The sequence below is a fragment of the Pseudopipra pipra genome, chromosome 9 (genome assembly GCF_036250125.1).
Source record: "Pseudopipra pipra isolate bDixPip1 chromosome 9, bDixPip1.hap1, whole genome shotgun sequence".
In the NCBI taxonomy this organism is placed as follows: Eukaryota; Metazoa; Chordata; class Aves; order Passeriformes; family Pipridae; genus Pseudopipra; species Pseudopipra pipra.
This window is the reverse complement of record NC_087557.1, coordinates 12,033,183-12,047,282: the sequence shown is the minus strand read 5'-3', so window position 1 is coordinate 12,047,282 and position 14,100 is coordinate 12,033,183. Positions and strand designations below refer to the sequence as shown.

Sequence of the window (14,100 nt, the reverse complement as noted above, 5' to 3'; positions counted from 1 at the left end):
GGGGAAACTCCTGCACATGTGTTTTATGAATCTGTGGTCACAACTATTGCATCAGTGTAGTACATCTGTTTTCTAGAACCCAGCAAAAGTCATACTATACAAAATAGTCCTTTTTGTATAGCTTCCACAACTTGGTGTTGAGTAATTGTCTTTCCTCTGTTTCCCATTAAGTGAATTAAGTAGACACCCCGGTAATAATGATCTTTGCATAACCTAAATGATCTCTTTTCTGTGGGAGAAATAACCTTATTGTTCTATAAGTCTAGGATTAGTTTATTTGCTTGCATGTTGATGTGCATGTATATGGTCACATGTGTAAGAATTATTGAGGAAACCTCAGCTTAGAAAATGGGCTTTTGCTTTTAGTTTTGGCAATAATATGGTCTCTATTCTTGGTGGGGAAGTGAGTTTCAGGACTTGGCTTTATGATCTGTGGAAGTTAGTTTGCGTACTTGAGTCCGTTTGAGTGTGAGCTTCTGGTGGGATGCAGTTGCTACAGGATGTCGTGGAGCAGGAGTAGGTCTCCTTGGAATTAGTGCAGTGGGGAGCTTGTCAGCACAGTGGGGCTGTGATGCAGCTCTGTCCTAAAGCTCTGCAGCTGCAGCCCTCGTTTGTCTTTTGTGGAAAAGATGCCCAAGTGCTCAGCAAATGTCAAGGATGTAAGATTTACAGCAGGGAATGCTTGGATGGTTTGTAGGAAGAGATGCTCATCCAAATGATTTCCAAAAAAATATTTTGACTAGCATAAACATCAGTATGTATCAAGACTGTTTCCTGGCAATTCTTGAACTGAGAAAGGATACAATTTACTGTATGAGTAATTTTCTGTGAATGGTTTGTTCACTTCTACTCTAGCATTTTCTAAGCAATTGTTTATTATGACAAATTACTAGGTAACAGGTTTATTCAGGCTGTGGTTTGAAACAAACAGCTTTTGCTGCAGATCCAGCCTGCTGAGCTGAGTGACAGCTAGTGCCCCTGAGCTTGTCTGAAAAGGAATATTCTTATATAAACAATCTGTGATTAAAACCTTGCATCAACCTGTCTCACTCAACTAGGTTCTTTTAATTTTTCAAATTTAATGCCATCTTTTGCTAGCAGTGACTACAGTGCTGAGGAGGCTCCACAGAGTCACCCTGCCAGTGGTCTACTTGGCACACTGTGACAGACAGGGCAGGCTGAACAGCCTGTGTGTGTAATAATAGACTTGAGAGTTACTCATGGGCAAGAATTGCCAGACGGGACTATAAAAGATTATTACTGTTCAGGAAGCTTTCTCTGGGGAGGTTTGTTCTGCCTGTTTTGTCCAGGGGAACAGTAAGTCCATTGCAGGGAGAATGCTATGGGCTTTGTGGTGTGCATCATCCACGTTCCCTAGGCTCCCTCAGGACAGGCGTGCCTGGTGGCTTGGCAGACTTGTGCTCCTGTGCTAGATTTGTGACTGTGTGCATCTCCCTCTGCTGCCAGCACAGCTTGGGGAAGTTTAAGAATTCTGGTCTGGGTGCAAGAGTGACATGGTCCTTTTACATGTTTATCCCTTGAAGCAGGAGGACACTAAGATATTCAAACAGGCTCTAAAATTAATTTCCTCATGTTTAAGGATAGGTTTTTTTTTCCCCCTAGAGTACTGATACCTCCTCATAACAAACAGCCTATGCTTCAACTATAAGAATAAAACTTCTGGGTTGCTGCTACATTAGGAAGATTTTCTGCTTGTGCTGCTCAATTATGAAGGCAAAGATTGTAACACAAATTTGCTTATAGTGAGGCATGGTGTTTTCAGCCTTTTGGAAATATGACTATGGAATTTCCAATTTGGAAAAGATAGGTGATCAACACTGAGTCACAGAAAAATGAATGCTCCTTAGCAGGAAGTTGTGTTACTTGATAATGCCTCGCTGTGTTTTGTTGTACGGGTGGTATGCAAGCTGTTATATCATGTTTAAAGTTACCGGAATCCAGCTCATTGTTACTAATTTAGAAGGGCAAGATTTATCCAGGTATGACAAACCACCTTTTGAAGGAGCCTTTCCCACCCCTCTTATCCATCCATCTCTAGCACCCTGTAGTAGTGTCCGTTTCTTCCTTTCCTTTGACTAATAGGAGTGTGTTACCCTTTAAAAGGCTCACTAAATGGCACTGAAATCAGGTGAGATTAATCTTCCTGTAAGAACTGTTATCAACCTGTACTAGTGTGTGCATGCTAATTACATAGAATGACATTCTTATAAAGAAATATGGTAGTAATAATTTTTTTCAGATGAAGTTATCCTCGCATCATGAGTATTAGTCTAGTTTATGATGATACAGTAGAAAGAAGTTTAATTTCTCAATCTAATTACTAATGTTTTTAAGAATGCTGTCTCGGTGAAAAAGTTCTATTTTGTTGAAGTTACTCTGTAGAGAGAAAAGGTTAGGATTTGCTTTATGGCTTTTGATAAAAATCTGAACATACTTCATTTTCATAAAACATCCCTGTATGACATAAAATATCTTTTTTAATGAGTAGTCATATACACTTTCACACATCACATAGAAGATTTCATTGTCGATACAGGAAAGTTGGTTACAGGAGGGAAGTGATTTAATTTGTCTGTTTAGCTGAACTGAGTCTTGAAATTCTGTGTAACTGATTGTAAGGGATAACAGCTATCATTTCAGCTAGGCAGGAGGGGGGAGATGGAAGCAGGAAAGTAACTTTTCTCTGGTCATGTTGTAATGTAATTTGCTGGTTTTTCCCCTTTATCAGTTCTTGAAACCTAAATAGCTTCCTTTTTTTTTTTTGCAGCCAGTATGAAAAATAAGGCAGTTTGTTCATCTTCATATGGGGGTTATATTATAAAGCAGATTTGTAAACATAAACAGACATATATATTTATAATAATGAAAACATTAATGAGGCTTAAGGTGGTCTCAGCTGACACGTTGGTAGAACCAGCAAATAAAATGTGTTCAAAACAGATCTGGCTTTTCAATTTCAAAGGATATAAAGAGGAGAATCCCAGATTTTGTGAGCTTCACAAAGCTTCAGCTTTCACTGAATTTTTTGTCTTTTTGCATTTTGTGAGAGCCCAGCTAATAAAAAATCTTATTACTAGTGCTTAATAACGTTACTTTCTTTCCATTTATGCCAAAAGAGATGAATAGCACCTCATTCCTTTTTTCTCAATATAATGTGCACTCTCCCCATCCCCTAGTTTCTAATGAGATAGTATTGCAAGCCACACAGCTTTCATAAATATTTGTTTTTAAAGGCATCAGTTTTGACCATAAGTAACAATTCTACTGCTAGCAAAACCCAAACCTCTTTGCAAGAGGTTGGCCTCAGTGTTGTTGCCATTTCCAAGCAAGGGCTACCCAGTGCCACAGTGATCATCCAGGCTTTGTACCTTTTCCTTTGTATTTTCTCTTCGATTATGGTCATCCCAGAGAAGAGTTTTGTCAAAAGATAAATGTTCTTCTATTATGAGTAAGAAGATAGGCAGATTAGGGAAAGCAACTTGACTTCTAACACTGCTCCTCACTGCCCCAGAACAGCACTCACACGCTGTGGACTCACACGCTTGCTGCAGACATGGGCACCAGCCCGCTTTCTGCTTCTCTCTTGGAAAGCCCAGATCAGGGAGTGAGCATAAACAAGGGCAGTAAAATGGTGGAAGGGAAGAAAGTGGGAGAAAGAGACTGAGGGAGAGAGAAGCCAGCAGTATGAGCTAAAAATTGGGCAGGGCAAACAGTTGTAAAGCTGAGACGGGTATGAGGCTTCGGTAAGTGCCAGTGGTGAAGAAGAGATCTATCAAGCAAAGCTGAGAACGGGAATCATGCATCTGAGAAGCTACTGGTCTTTCTCAGAAATAACAACCTTTTAGCAGATTTTTACCACTTTCAATTGACCCATAACCAGAACTGCATTATTTCAATATATTTTATAAAAAATAGTACTTAGTTTACTTTCACATAAGTGAAGAGATACAATTGCACAATGGTGGTTACAATGGTAGAAATACATACTGTCGATAAAATGTTCGCAAGAGATTTAAAAACATACTGTACAGCACCACATCTGAAATTGGGTGATGGCAAAATGAATCATACTCCATGTCTAAGTAAATTAAGTTCCTAAATCTTTCTGAATAAATAAAAAAATACAATGTGCAATATGTGTCTGACACTACCAAAATGCTTCCTGAAGTTAAGCAATAGATTAAAACAAAAAAATGAGGTAAAAAAAGACATTCATGCATTTAAGCCAACATTAGTCTCTGACTCTAAAATAAGGCAGATCATAATCTTTTAAAAACTGTCTTTAGCCACTTAAATTCTCTTTAGTGCTTTTCAAGACAAGGTCTTGACAGACCTTGTAGAATCATGAGTTAAGATGCTTTTATTTCCGACAGGTCATTTTAGACAGGCTCAGCCATATTTGAAATGCATTACATAGTAGAAAATGTTGCTTTTCCTTAATGAAGAAAGAAATGTAAATTAAAAGGAACTGAAAGAGATGGATGCTTTTAGAGTTAATCACAAATGAGACTGCTTTGACAGAGGGAGGTAAGGGAAAGAAAATTATGTGTCATCTTCAGTTTTAATGACGTGGAAGAGGGTGACGTTAAACAGGACTTGATGTCCATTATTCCAGGCATAGAGAGCTCTATCTCTTGCATTGTAGTCAAGCATGGATATATGGAAATACTGATTATGGAAAGGAATGTCTGTATACTCGTAAGTGGAAGTTTTTGTGGAATAAGAATAGTAGACCTTGGCTCCTGTTAAGTGAGAGTTAGTAACGTACAAGGTGCCACAGATCATGAAGGATTCTCCAGCGCTTCTCTTTGGGTAGCCTGTGCTCCAGCTCTTCAGCACCTCCAGAGTATCCTGGTTTAGCTGGCTGATGACAATGTTGCCTGCATTCTGGTTGGTGGCATACACAGCCCACAGCCCAATTTCATCTGCCATCAGATCAATATCAGAGAAGCCCCCCCAGGTGTAAGGGTAGACATTGTGAAAGCCAGCGTACTCCAGGCTGCGCTGCGCGAGCACCCGCCCCGTGTCAAAGCTGTATTTGATGATGATGTTGCTCTGGTACTTGTTGAAATAGAGGGAGCCATTGTAGACAACGTGGTTGGTGCCTGCCCATTTGAATGGAAGGTTGTATGTCCTTGATTCAGCTCCACTGACAAAGTCTGCAATTGATTTATATTCGCGGACAATTTTATTGTTAGTGTAACTATCCATGTACCAGACCTGGAAAGAAAACAAAGATTGGGAGTAAACATCTGGAACACAGTCTGTGGTACATGAGCGTGATATGGCATGATGGATAAATTGCAGGAAAAGAGGGAAAACGGGTTATAGATATGCAGCAGGCTATCATAGTACAATACTGCCGATATTGCTGTTACAAAAGCATGAGGAACTCTTGAATTTCTGAATCAAAACTTACCTATACAGGTGAACTTTAAATATAACTGTTACTAACTACAGTGTCTGCATTTTCAGAGAAATTTAATTTTGGATTATTCAGTGTTTGGATCTCTGCTATATGGAGCTTGCTTAAAGATATTCCCAGAGACTAATAATCTAAGAGAGAGATGGAAAATGGTATGTGAGCTAAACTTGAATTTATACTTAGGAATAAACGTGGTTGAATTTTTTTCAGCTGAATCTCTAATCAATGAAAAATAGTCTATTTTTAGTAAAGAAAACAAAAACAATAGCAATGAAACCAGTAAAGTTTAGAAACCATTTTTTCTCCTTAAAACAGAATCAATAATTCTTTTTAATGTGCTATGTGCAACTTCTATTCCCCCATTTTTTCCTTCATGCATTTTGCCTTTTCTCCTTTTAGTTTGTCAGAGGACAAATAAAATCCCGGCTAAAAAAAAAGAAGAATGATTTCTGGAGGGTTTTTTATGCCAATTTCAAAACTGACATGAACAAAATATTTGTATAAACACCAGTTCAGCTTCTGGCTGCCCATTACTTGGTGCAAGGAGGGTTTTGCATGGTTTGCGTGCACAAGTAATTTGTGTGTTACTTGAAGGTGGTGGCTGTCAGGGGAGGGGGTGGCAGGGTGTGCTGGGAGGGGACTGAACAGGGAGCAGGTACTGATGGAGACAAGGGCTCATGAGCATGATTCTGGAGCAGCCACTGGCACTCTGAGGTATCAGAAGAAACTTTTTCAGGATAAGATGGGGCTGAGTAGAGTTTGCTGCTCTCCTAAAGTTAATTGAGATTTCTGGGGTCAGTAGTAAACCTGCACAGACACAGCAGGCAGGGCAGAGCTGCACACAAATCTTTAGTTATTGCTATTTGTATGTAGCCTTTGGTGTTTTTTTTTTTGTAGCCAAAAAGCTAATGTTGTGGGTTTCATACAAATGAAACCGTGTTTTGACTTCCAAACCCCTTTGGACAGAGCACCTCCTTAAAGCTGTGTCCTATTTTAGATCCAAACAATAACGTAACTTGGATATGATGCAGAAAATGGCCTGAATACAGATTATATGGGGCCTAATCCTGTAAATTTTAACTGTGCTGAATTACAAGTCGTGCTCTTGAGTAAAAGTGTGGATGTTTGTTTTATAGTACTTATAGTTCTTAAAGACCCAAGCTCCATTAAACATGTTAGGAAATAAAAAGGAAGTGTAGTCAGTTCAGAGAGATGTTTGTCATCCCTGAAAAAGCTGAAGGCATAAAGGTGCTTAGCTAACTTTTGTCTTTGGATAGTTTTGCACAAACACTGTTGCTTTTTCTCTGACGATGTTAAGTGTAAAAATGACTGAAATAGAAGAAACATGCTTGGGAGTGTAACTTCCTAGGGGGAAAATACATTTTTAAGGATTAAAATAAAGCAAGTAAAAAAAAAAGGGGGCACAAAGATAGTCAGTGCCTTTACATACTCGGTTATTTTTCTCCGATGCCAATGGATCCGTCATCCAGGCTCCAAATCGGGTTCCAGATATCTTCACTGTAATGGGGCCTGTAATTTTCATCAATTTGCCACATGCTGAAATTAAAAAAACAAATGCATTAATGCAAATAATTGCACAACTCTCCTTGACATCTGTCAGAGCACAGGACCAATTGCTCTAAACTAAATTGTGGCTCCAGGGGATTCAGACTTATGTTGAAGATGAATTGTCATCTTCACTGAAGGAACTTTTCCATATCTTCTGAGCTGAAGTGAAGAACAGTTAATGATAAATGAAATGAAGACATAATCCTCTGTCACTTTTGCCTTCAGGAAGTTCAATGTACAGCTAGGACTGATGGATGTTTCAGTTTTCCATTGACCAGGGTAACAGGGTGGTTAAAGGCACACAGGAAAAAATGAGCTTGTACACAAAGCAAGCTCTACACAAAGCTTGTGCCTGATTGCCCTGTGGTTGCACACATGTAGCTGTTCCAGGACTGGGGGCTGTGTGAAGAAAGTATGAGAATTACTCAGCAAGCTTGGCTGTATCACTTGGCTTCTATTTCATTAGACTGCCTCATATTAGACTGTCCGGGAGGAAATAATGAAAGTCGATATGATCTTGGATGCTGACCTTCCTAACAATCCAAAAATCTATATTTTAGGGGACATTAATAACATTCCTATTAGCAACAAGCTCCTGGTGGAATTCATTGTATTTACCAAGGATTAATATCACATAGTGGTGTGCAGGTGATTAGGTGAAATACTATGGTTTTACAAAAAAGATGTTCCATAAGAATGTGAAAAGAAGTGAAATCTTTCACTAATTTTTTTAATCTAAATGTAAGTACTTCTCTGTGCTACATGGTTGTGCTGTACTGTATAACCCTACCTATCTAGGAAATGTGGAAAACAAACTATCTGGTGTTGTGAATGAATTTATTCAGTTCAAAAGAGGGTCACATTAAGCCTGAATTTTCTACTCTCTGTAAGTGGCAAGGAGTGTAATGTGCCAGTCTGTTTCCCTCACTCAGAATGGGGTTAATGCTGTGGTTGCAACTCAGAGGCTGCTCGTGGAGTTTTTGTTCAGAGCCAGGGAAGTGGGGTGTATTGGCAATGAAGATAACTGAATACAGGCTGAGACCTCAATGAGCAGGGTAGGCTGTGTCTATTTTCCAGGTCAGTTAAAAGGCACTATTATTTACAGATCTCAATCTATGGACATTGTAATATTTTGAAGATATTTTTGGAATTACCTATTTTAAAGAATCTTACAGTTTTTTTACAGTTGATTATCATTGTACAGATTTTTTAATCTGGATTTCTCTGTAGATAGGCTGCTGTTATTGTGCACTGAGTGCTCTTATTCTACAGCTATGAACTGCTATTAGCTTGAAGGGTAGAGGATTATATCCCACGAGGGTGAAGGCTTTTATTTTTAGATGGTATGTTAGTAAATAGTCTCAGAAAAGGGCATGAGATAAACCTTCAGAAAGGTTAACTTTGGAATTTGGAATATTTAATTTGGAATAAAATTATCAGAAAAATACTAATAAGTAGAATGAAATTGGAAAAAATAATTACTGCTGAATTTGTAGTTTTAAAAATAATTAAAATACAGTGAATGTATGAGTTATAAGGTATACTAATTCCTGCCTTTAAAACACAGTACTTAAATTAGTAAGAAAACATAGTCAAAGAATTTGGAATCTGAAACAACGTTTCTTCTATCAAAAAAAGAAATCCAGGAAGTTAAATGTGGAATCATATCTGAGTTGTGAAATTTTGGTTCTGAATGGAGAAAACTTGTGGAAGGGGCCCATGGCAGAGATGTGAGGGTGCTCTCAGAGCCCAGGTTTGTGTCTGGGCTGGGTAATGCTGTGTTGGGGTAGGCAGGGCAGCGTGACAGTGTGCCTTGAATGTGCAAACTGTGGCTGGGTGAGCAGTGCCAGGGCCAGGCAGAGCCAGCACTCAGTGAGGGCAGGCAGAGCATGGGGGCAGTGGGTTGGGTCCCTCAGCCAGGGCAGGTGTGTGAGAACTCACAGGTTTGCTCCCCAGCGTGGGTGTGTTTGTGGATTGTGGGGAGCAGCACAGGCACACACTGAGCTCGAGGCCCCACATCTCCAGCAGAGGTGTAAAAGCAGGTGATGTGTTTGTAGAACGTGCTAGCTGCTGGGGGGGGGCTGTGCACACAGCTCCGTGGGTGTTTGTGCACGTGGTGATCCATATGTGAGTGGAGTCTTTGAGTCTAGCCAGAGAAGGGTGTTCAGAAATTTGTATGTTTAAGTGTCTAGTAGTGTGGTTCCTCTGCTGCATTACTCCTATTTATCCTGGATGTACAGTTCACTGATTGCCAGTTGAAATGAACCAAGCTGCCTTCCCCTGTGACAGGAGTCAGATGCTTTCAGAGAATAGTCTTTCAAAATGTATTGAGATGCTGTTCAGTGAAAAAAAAATGACATTGTACTTCAGCCACTAAATGATCATCAGTTTGAATCAGGGTGTATTTATATGATCAATTTTTTATTCTCAGATAACATGCAGTGATCAAGAAAGGAAGACTGTTAGGACAGCTGCTTATAGCTGAGGGGTGGCTGCTGACTGAAAAAGTGACAGTTTTCAGCACAACAAAACAGAGCATATTGTAAGAGGCATGAGGATTTTTTTTCCTCCTGCCCTACAGTCTGACCCATCTTTCCTTTTCCTTGTTCAGTTAACAGAAACCCATGGATCTGCCTATTTGTGTTATAATTTGATGGAACTGGTACTTAAGACTAAGGAGTAATACTACAAGTATATTTTCCATATATGGTAAGTGATTCCTATTGTAGTGATAATTCATATCCCATTAGCAGGTTTCTTCTGTAAAACTCAGCAGTACTTGAGGTCTGCTGACCTACTTGCTCACAGCATGTACAGTGAAAAGGAAGCAGCAGAGCTGTCAGTGCCCACCTCTGTCTTGTCACCCCAGTCTCCTTACAGCTGAAAGATCCTTCAGCACAGGAGCTTAATATATAAAGTCTCTGCCAAAAGTCTAGTCATTTAAGTCTAGTTGCAGACAGCCTTTAATAAAATTATTGACATGATTTTTAAAAACGGGAAAATATTATTTACAGTTGTTTACCCTCCCCCTTACTCCAGCTGCAGATTGTTTCAAAATCTCAGTCTTCTGTCAATTTGCAAAATGTTCAGGGCCAAGTACATGCATGTCACCTCTTTTGAGTAGTGAGAACTCAAACCAAGCAGTAAGTCCTTTCAGTTCAGAAAGTACTGCTTGAAAGAACAGGACAAGGCCCCAAAGCAAGTCTTGGTTGAATGGTCAACCTTGATAAATCAGCTCATGCTGTTTTAAACTGTTTAAGGCTGCAAAGGTAAATTCTGTAGAAGTAAATTGTCCCAGGTATTCCACAAATCAACATACTTGCTTAAATACTGGTCTTGTGAATACAGTGAACCTATTGCTGACAGATGATGCAGAGAAACGTGACACGTTTCTCTCAAAAAAGTGACTGAGGCCAAATTTTCCTCCTCTTCTCAATGAAATTCCTCTGCCCTTCAGTTCACGTTTTACTCTGTCAAACTGTCAGACAGTCCCCTAATGCAGTGTTGCTTCCAGTATTGGATCAGAAGTTAAGAGAATCGAGTGAACACAATTATGAAAACCGTAAATCTAATTTCTCATTCTTCAAGAGAAAGGCGGTGTTGTTTTCTTCAGTTCTGTCTTTTGGAGCCCTGCCTTCGAATGTGTCCACCCATTTGTTACAGCAGACCTATAAAAATTGGCAGAATTGGAACAATTTATGTTTTGTTCATTATAAAGTAGCAAGTGTGCTGTCTGTACTGAAGTGTTATTGACTTACTAACATAGTGAAGTAATTTATTCCAGGTGAGTATCACAGCATTTTGATGATACATTACTACAGTATGCAGTTTATGAATCTGTTTAACATTGAAATAATTGGTTATAGTGACTTTATAAGGATAATTCTCTTCCAGCTTGCCCAAGCCTGATCTTGCATTTGATACAGGAATTAAATGAATGACAACTCTCTCAAGAGTAGAGCTCAATATAATGTCTAACAGTTCACTGACAAAACAAGGCGAGTTTCCTCTGTGGTTTTAAGCACTTCCAACTTTGTGTTCAGTCTAAGAAATTTCCCTTACTCCTCCACTGAAGTTGGTAACAGCTTCTTCTTCTCTACTTAAGTGTAAAACATGTTGATCTAAACCCAGTCTGTATTCTCAGCTGCAGAATGAACCTGTTAATTGTTTGTGTGGCTATACTAAAATTAATCCTGCATACTGAGGTTTTTTGCTAGGGAATGGTAATACTAATATACTCAAGGGAGGATAATTTATTTAACATTTTTCTGGCATGGCAAGTCTTGGAGTCTGAAATGAATGAAAATTCCAATTAGTTTTCAGTTGTGGCATTTCTTTAGCTCATTTTGTATGTAGAGAACTGGAACATAGACAAATGTAACATGAAATGGGAATCACTTCTGGACTATGAATTTTCCATAGCTATGAGGTGGTGGAGAGTTAAAACTAGCCTATGCATTTTTTTTTTTTCCCTCAACGTGGCTAAAGCCTCCTTGCCAACCCTTTTCTTCTGTTTTGGTTTATAGCAATATAGCAGTTTAATTCCCTGACAGGAGAAGGACCAGATGCTAGTAAGAAGGTAGGTCAAATGTATCTTCATACTAGCAAATGTTAAGAAGTTCAGGTACACTAAGAAAAATGATAGCCTTACTTATTTTTTTTCCTCATTTCATAAACACATTATGACAAGAATAGGAGGGTTCCAAGCACACTGTGCAAGCTGCACTCCCTTCTAAATGTACATGTCTTACAGGACTGCCAGGAAAGGACCCATATGCACTTAAATCTATGTGAATTTGGGATGTGTGCAATCACATGCACTTTATTCCTACATGTTTAGTTGCATGCACCCTTTTAAAGCTTTGTGAACAAATTTCTCATCAGCTTCTTCCTGGATTTTCTCTTATTTCACAAAGAAGCAAATTCCAGTCATCACAACTGTTGTGGTAATCACTAAACCTCACTGAAAGTAAGACAACTGCTTACTATATGTTAATGATGTCGACAGTGTTGCCAGTGCAGATGGAAGATCCCTTATAAGTGGCCAGGACAACATAAATAATGCATTATATGGCTGGAAAACACCTGCTAGGGAGAAGAATGGAAAATAGCTATTGCACATGCTGATTAGATAATTATATTGTGAAATGCAACAAAATCTGTGAAAATTGCAGCCAGATCCTGTGGCAGCCTACTGCTGCCATAGGCTTCTGGCCGTCAGATTGGCAGGGACACTCACAGCTGGACCATCTCCAGCGTGGTGAATGTGGCTGGGAAGAAGGTGTAGGCTCGAAAGCTGTTTTCCCCTTATGCTTCCTGATCTGAACTTTCAGGAGTTACAGCAGGCCTAACTGAAGCTGTTTGTACTTTAAAAGGTGCACAGGGATAGGCGAAAAAACCAGCCACTCCATTAGCTTGTGAGCATAAAAGTCATTTAAGCATCTAAGACTAGGGAGTAATGCCAATAAGGATGAATGAATCTGTGTTAGAGCTTGAAAAAGTCCACTCCTTTTTGATAATGGATATGCTTAATAATTTATTTTATACAAAAATTTTCTCTCTACTGTTAATATACGTAATTTTAATAGGAGTTTTTTCCATTAGGTACATCAAGAGAAATACAATATGTTGCAGGAATTCAGGATAGATAGGATGAGAACATATCTAGTAATTCTGGTATATATCTCACACTGTAGTCACTTCACTAATCAATATTACAAGATGGCGTAAAAGCAAAGAAAAATAAGATATTCATTAAAGATAAACTGATGATTTTTGGTGTTTAATAACTTACTCTAACCCTCACTATCAGAAAATACTGTCTATTCATAGGAATTGCTTTGCTTGCTGTGGTATTGCAACACAGATATTTTCTCCTGACTGTCTCCTGTCAATGCAGTAATGTGCTATTATGTGTGTGTACTGAGAGGAAAATAGGATCATAAGAAATTTGTGTTTGAAGAGGTCTTTCATGCATTTTAGTGTATCATCACTGTGCTATTTCCAGTGTAAAATAAAGAAACTGAAAATAAATAATTTAAGAGGCTAACTTAACCTAGTTTTTTCTCATTCCATTGCATCACAAAAATAAGGAGGCTCTGCTTATCTGTCAACAAGATATTTAAGGTAATGTGTAGCACTTAAAAGTAAACATCCCACACTTGATAACTGAGACACCGATCACAGGACTGAACCCTGGAATTTCTAGTTTATTGATGTTCAGTGTTAATATACAAAGTGTTTGTTTTTCATAGCAGGGCTGGATTGTTGCAATAGTGATCCATTCAGGAGTCTCAGAATGGATGGATAGACTGGGGAAAGGGGAGACTGCATTGTGTTTGTAAGGCAGGTAGGTTCTACTGATCCCTCCAGGGGTAATGGAAGTTAAGGCTGACACTTGAAAATGATACTTTAGGCTCTTAGTTTTGTTGGCTATTATTGAGCTAGCACTGGTTTTCAGAGATGCTCAATGTTTGACTTTTTCTAACTAAAGCCAGCATGTGAGCAGCTGAGATGGAGGCTGCCTGATACAAACCTAGTGCAGTGCTCACTGGGTTTGTTGCTGTGCTTCCTACAGAAATCATCCTTTGTTCCCTTAAATTAGGCGTAATGCTTAATTACACTGATATGCAAATTGGAGAATGGCACATCTCTCTTAGTGCTAATATTACAGGTCTAAACACAGTACAGCCAGAGTGGCCTCTCAAGTTTCATAGCAAAATGACAGTTATGACGTGGACATCTCAAAACTGATTCTAGTCTACTTCCCACTAAATTTTTTTTACACTGACATCCCAAGGGTGACTCTAGTAGCAATGCCTGTCTGAGCTTTTTTGATAGAATATTTGTAGCTCTCCAACTGGTTTGCAAAACTCTTAGATTTTGAAATTGCTGTCTGTTATAATTCTCCATCTTAATTCCTTCTGTATACAGTAGGGCAGGTCATTATCTAAGATACACTGGCACAAAGTAACTGACCTTAGCTTCAGTTACTCTTGACTTTTATTAGGGTAGCACAGAGCAGAATATAATGTGTAGTCTTTCATCAAACAAAAATAAGCTCAAAACTTAATCTTTCTTAAGAG

General features: G+C 38.9%; 1 protein-coding gene across 2 annotated transcripts in view; it reads right to left on the bottom strand.

Annotated features, from left to right (window-relative positions):
* Positions 1–3,904: 3,904 nt before the first annotated feature.
* Positions 3,905–14,100, bottom strand: part of OLFM3 (olfactomedin 3) — a 50,253-nt gene continuing 40,057 nt past the window's right edge. For both annotated transcript variants that reach the window (XM_064664573.1, XM_064664574.1), the window contains 2 exons: positions 6,897–7,003; positions 3,905–5,241 (listed from right to left, as the gene is read on the bottom strand). In XM_064664573.1, the coding sequence (XP_064520643.1) occupies positions 4,564–5,241; positions 6,897–7,003 (785 nt within the window). In that variant the 3' untranslated portion in view covers positions 3,905–4,563. The remainder of the gene's footprint in view (positions 5,242–6,896; positions 7,004–14,100) is intronic.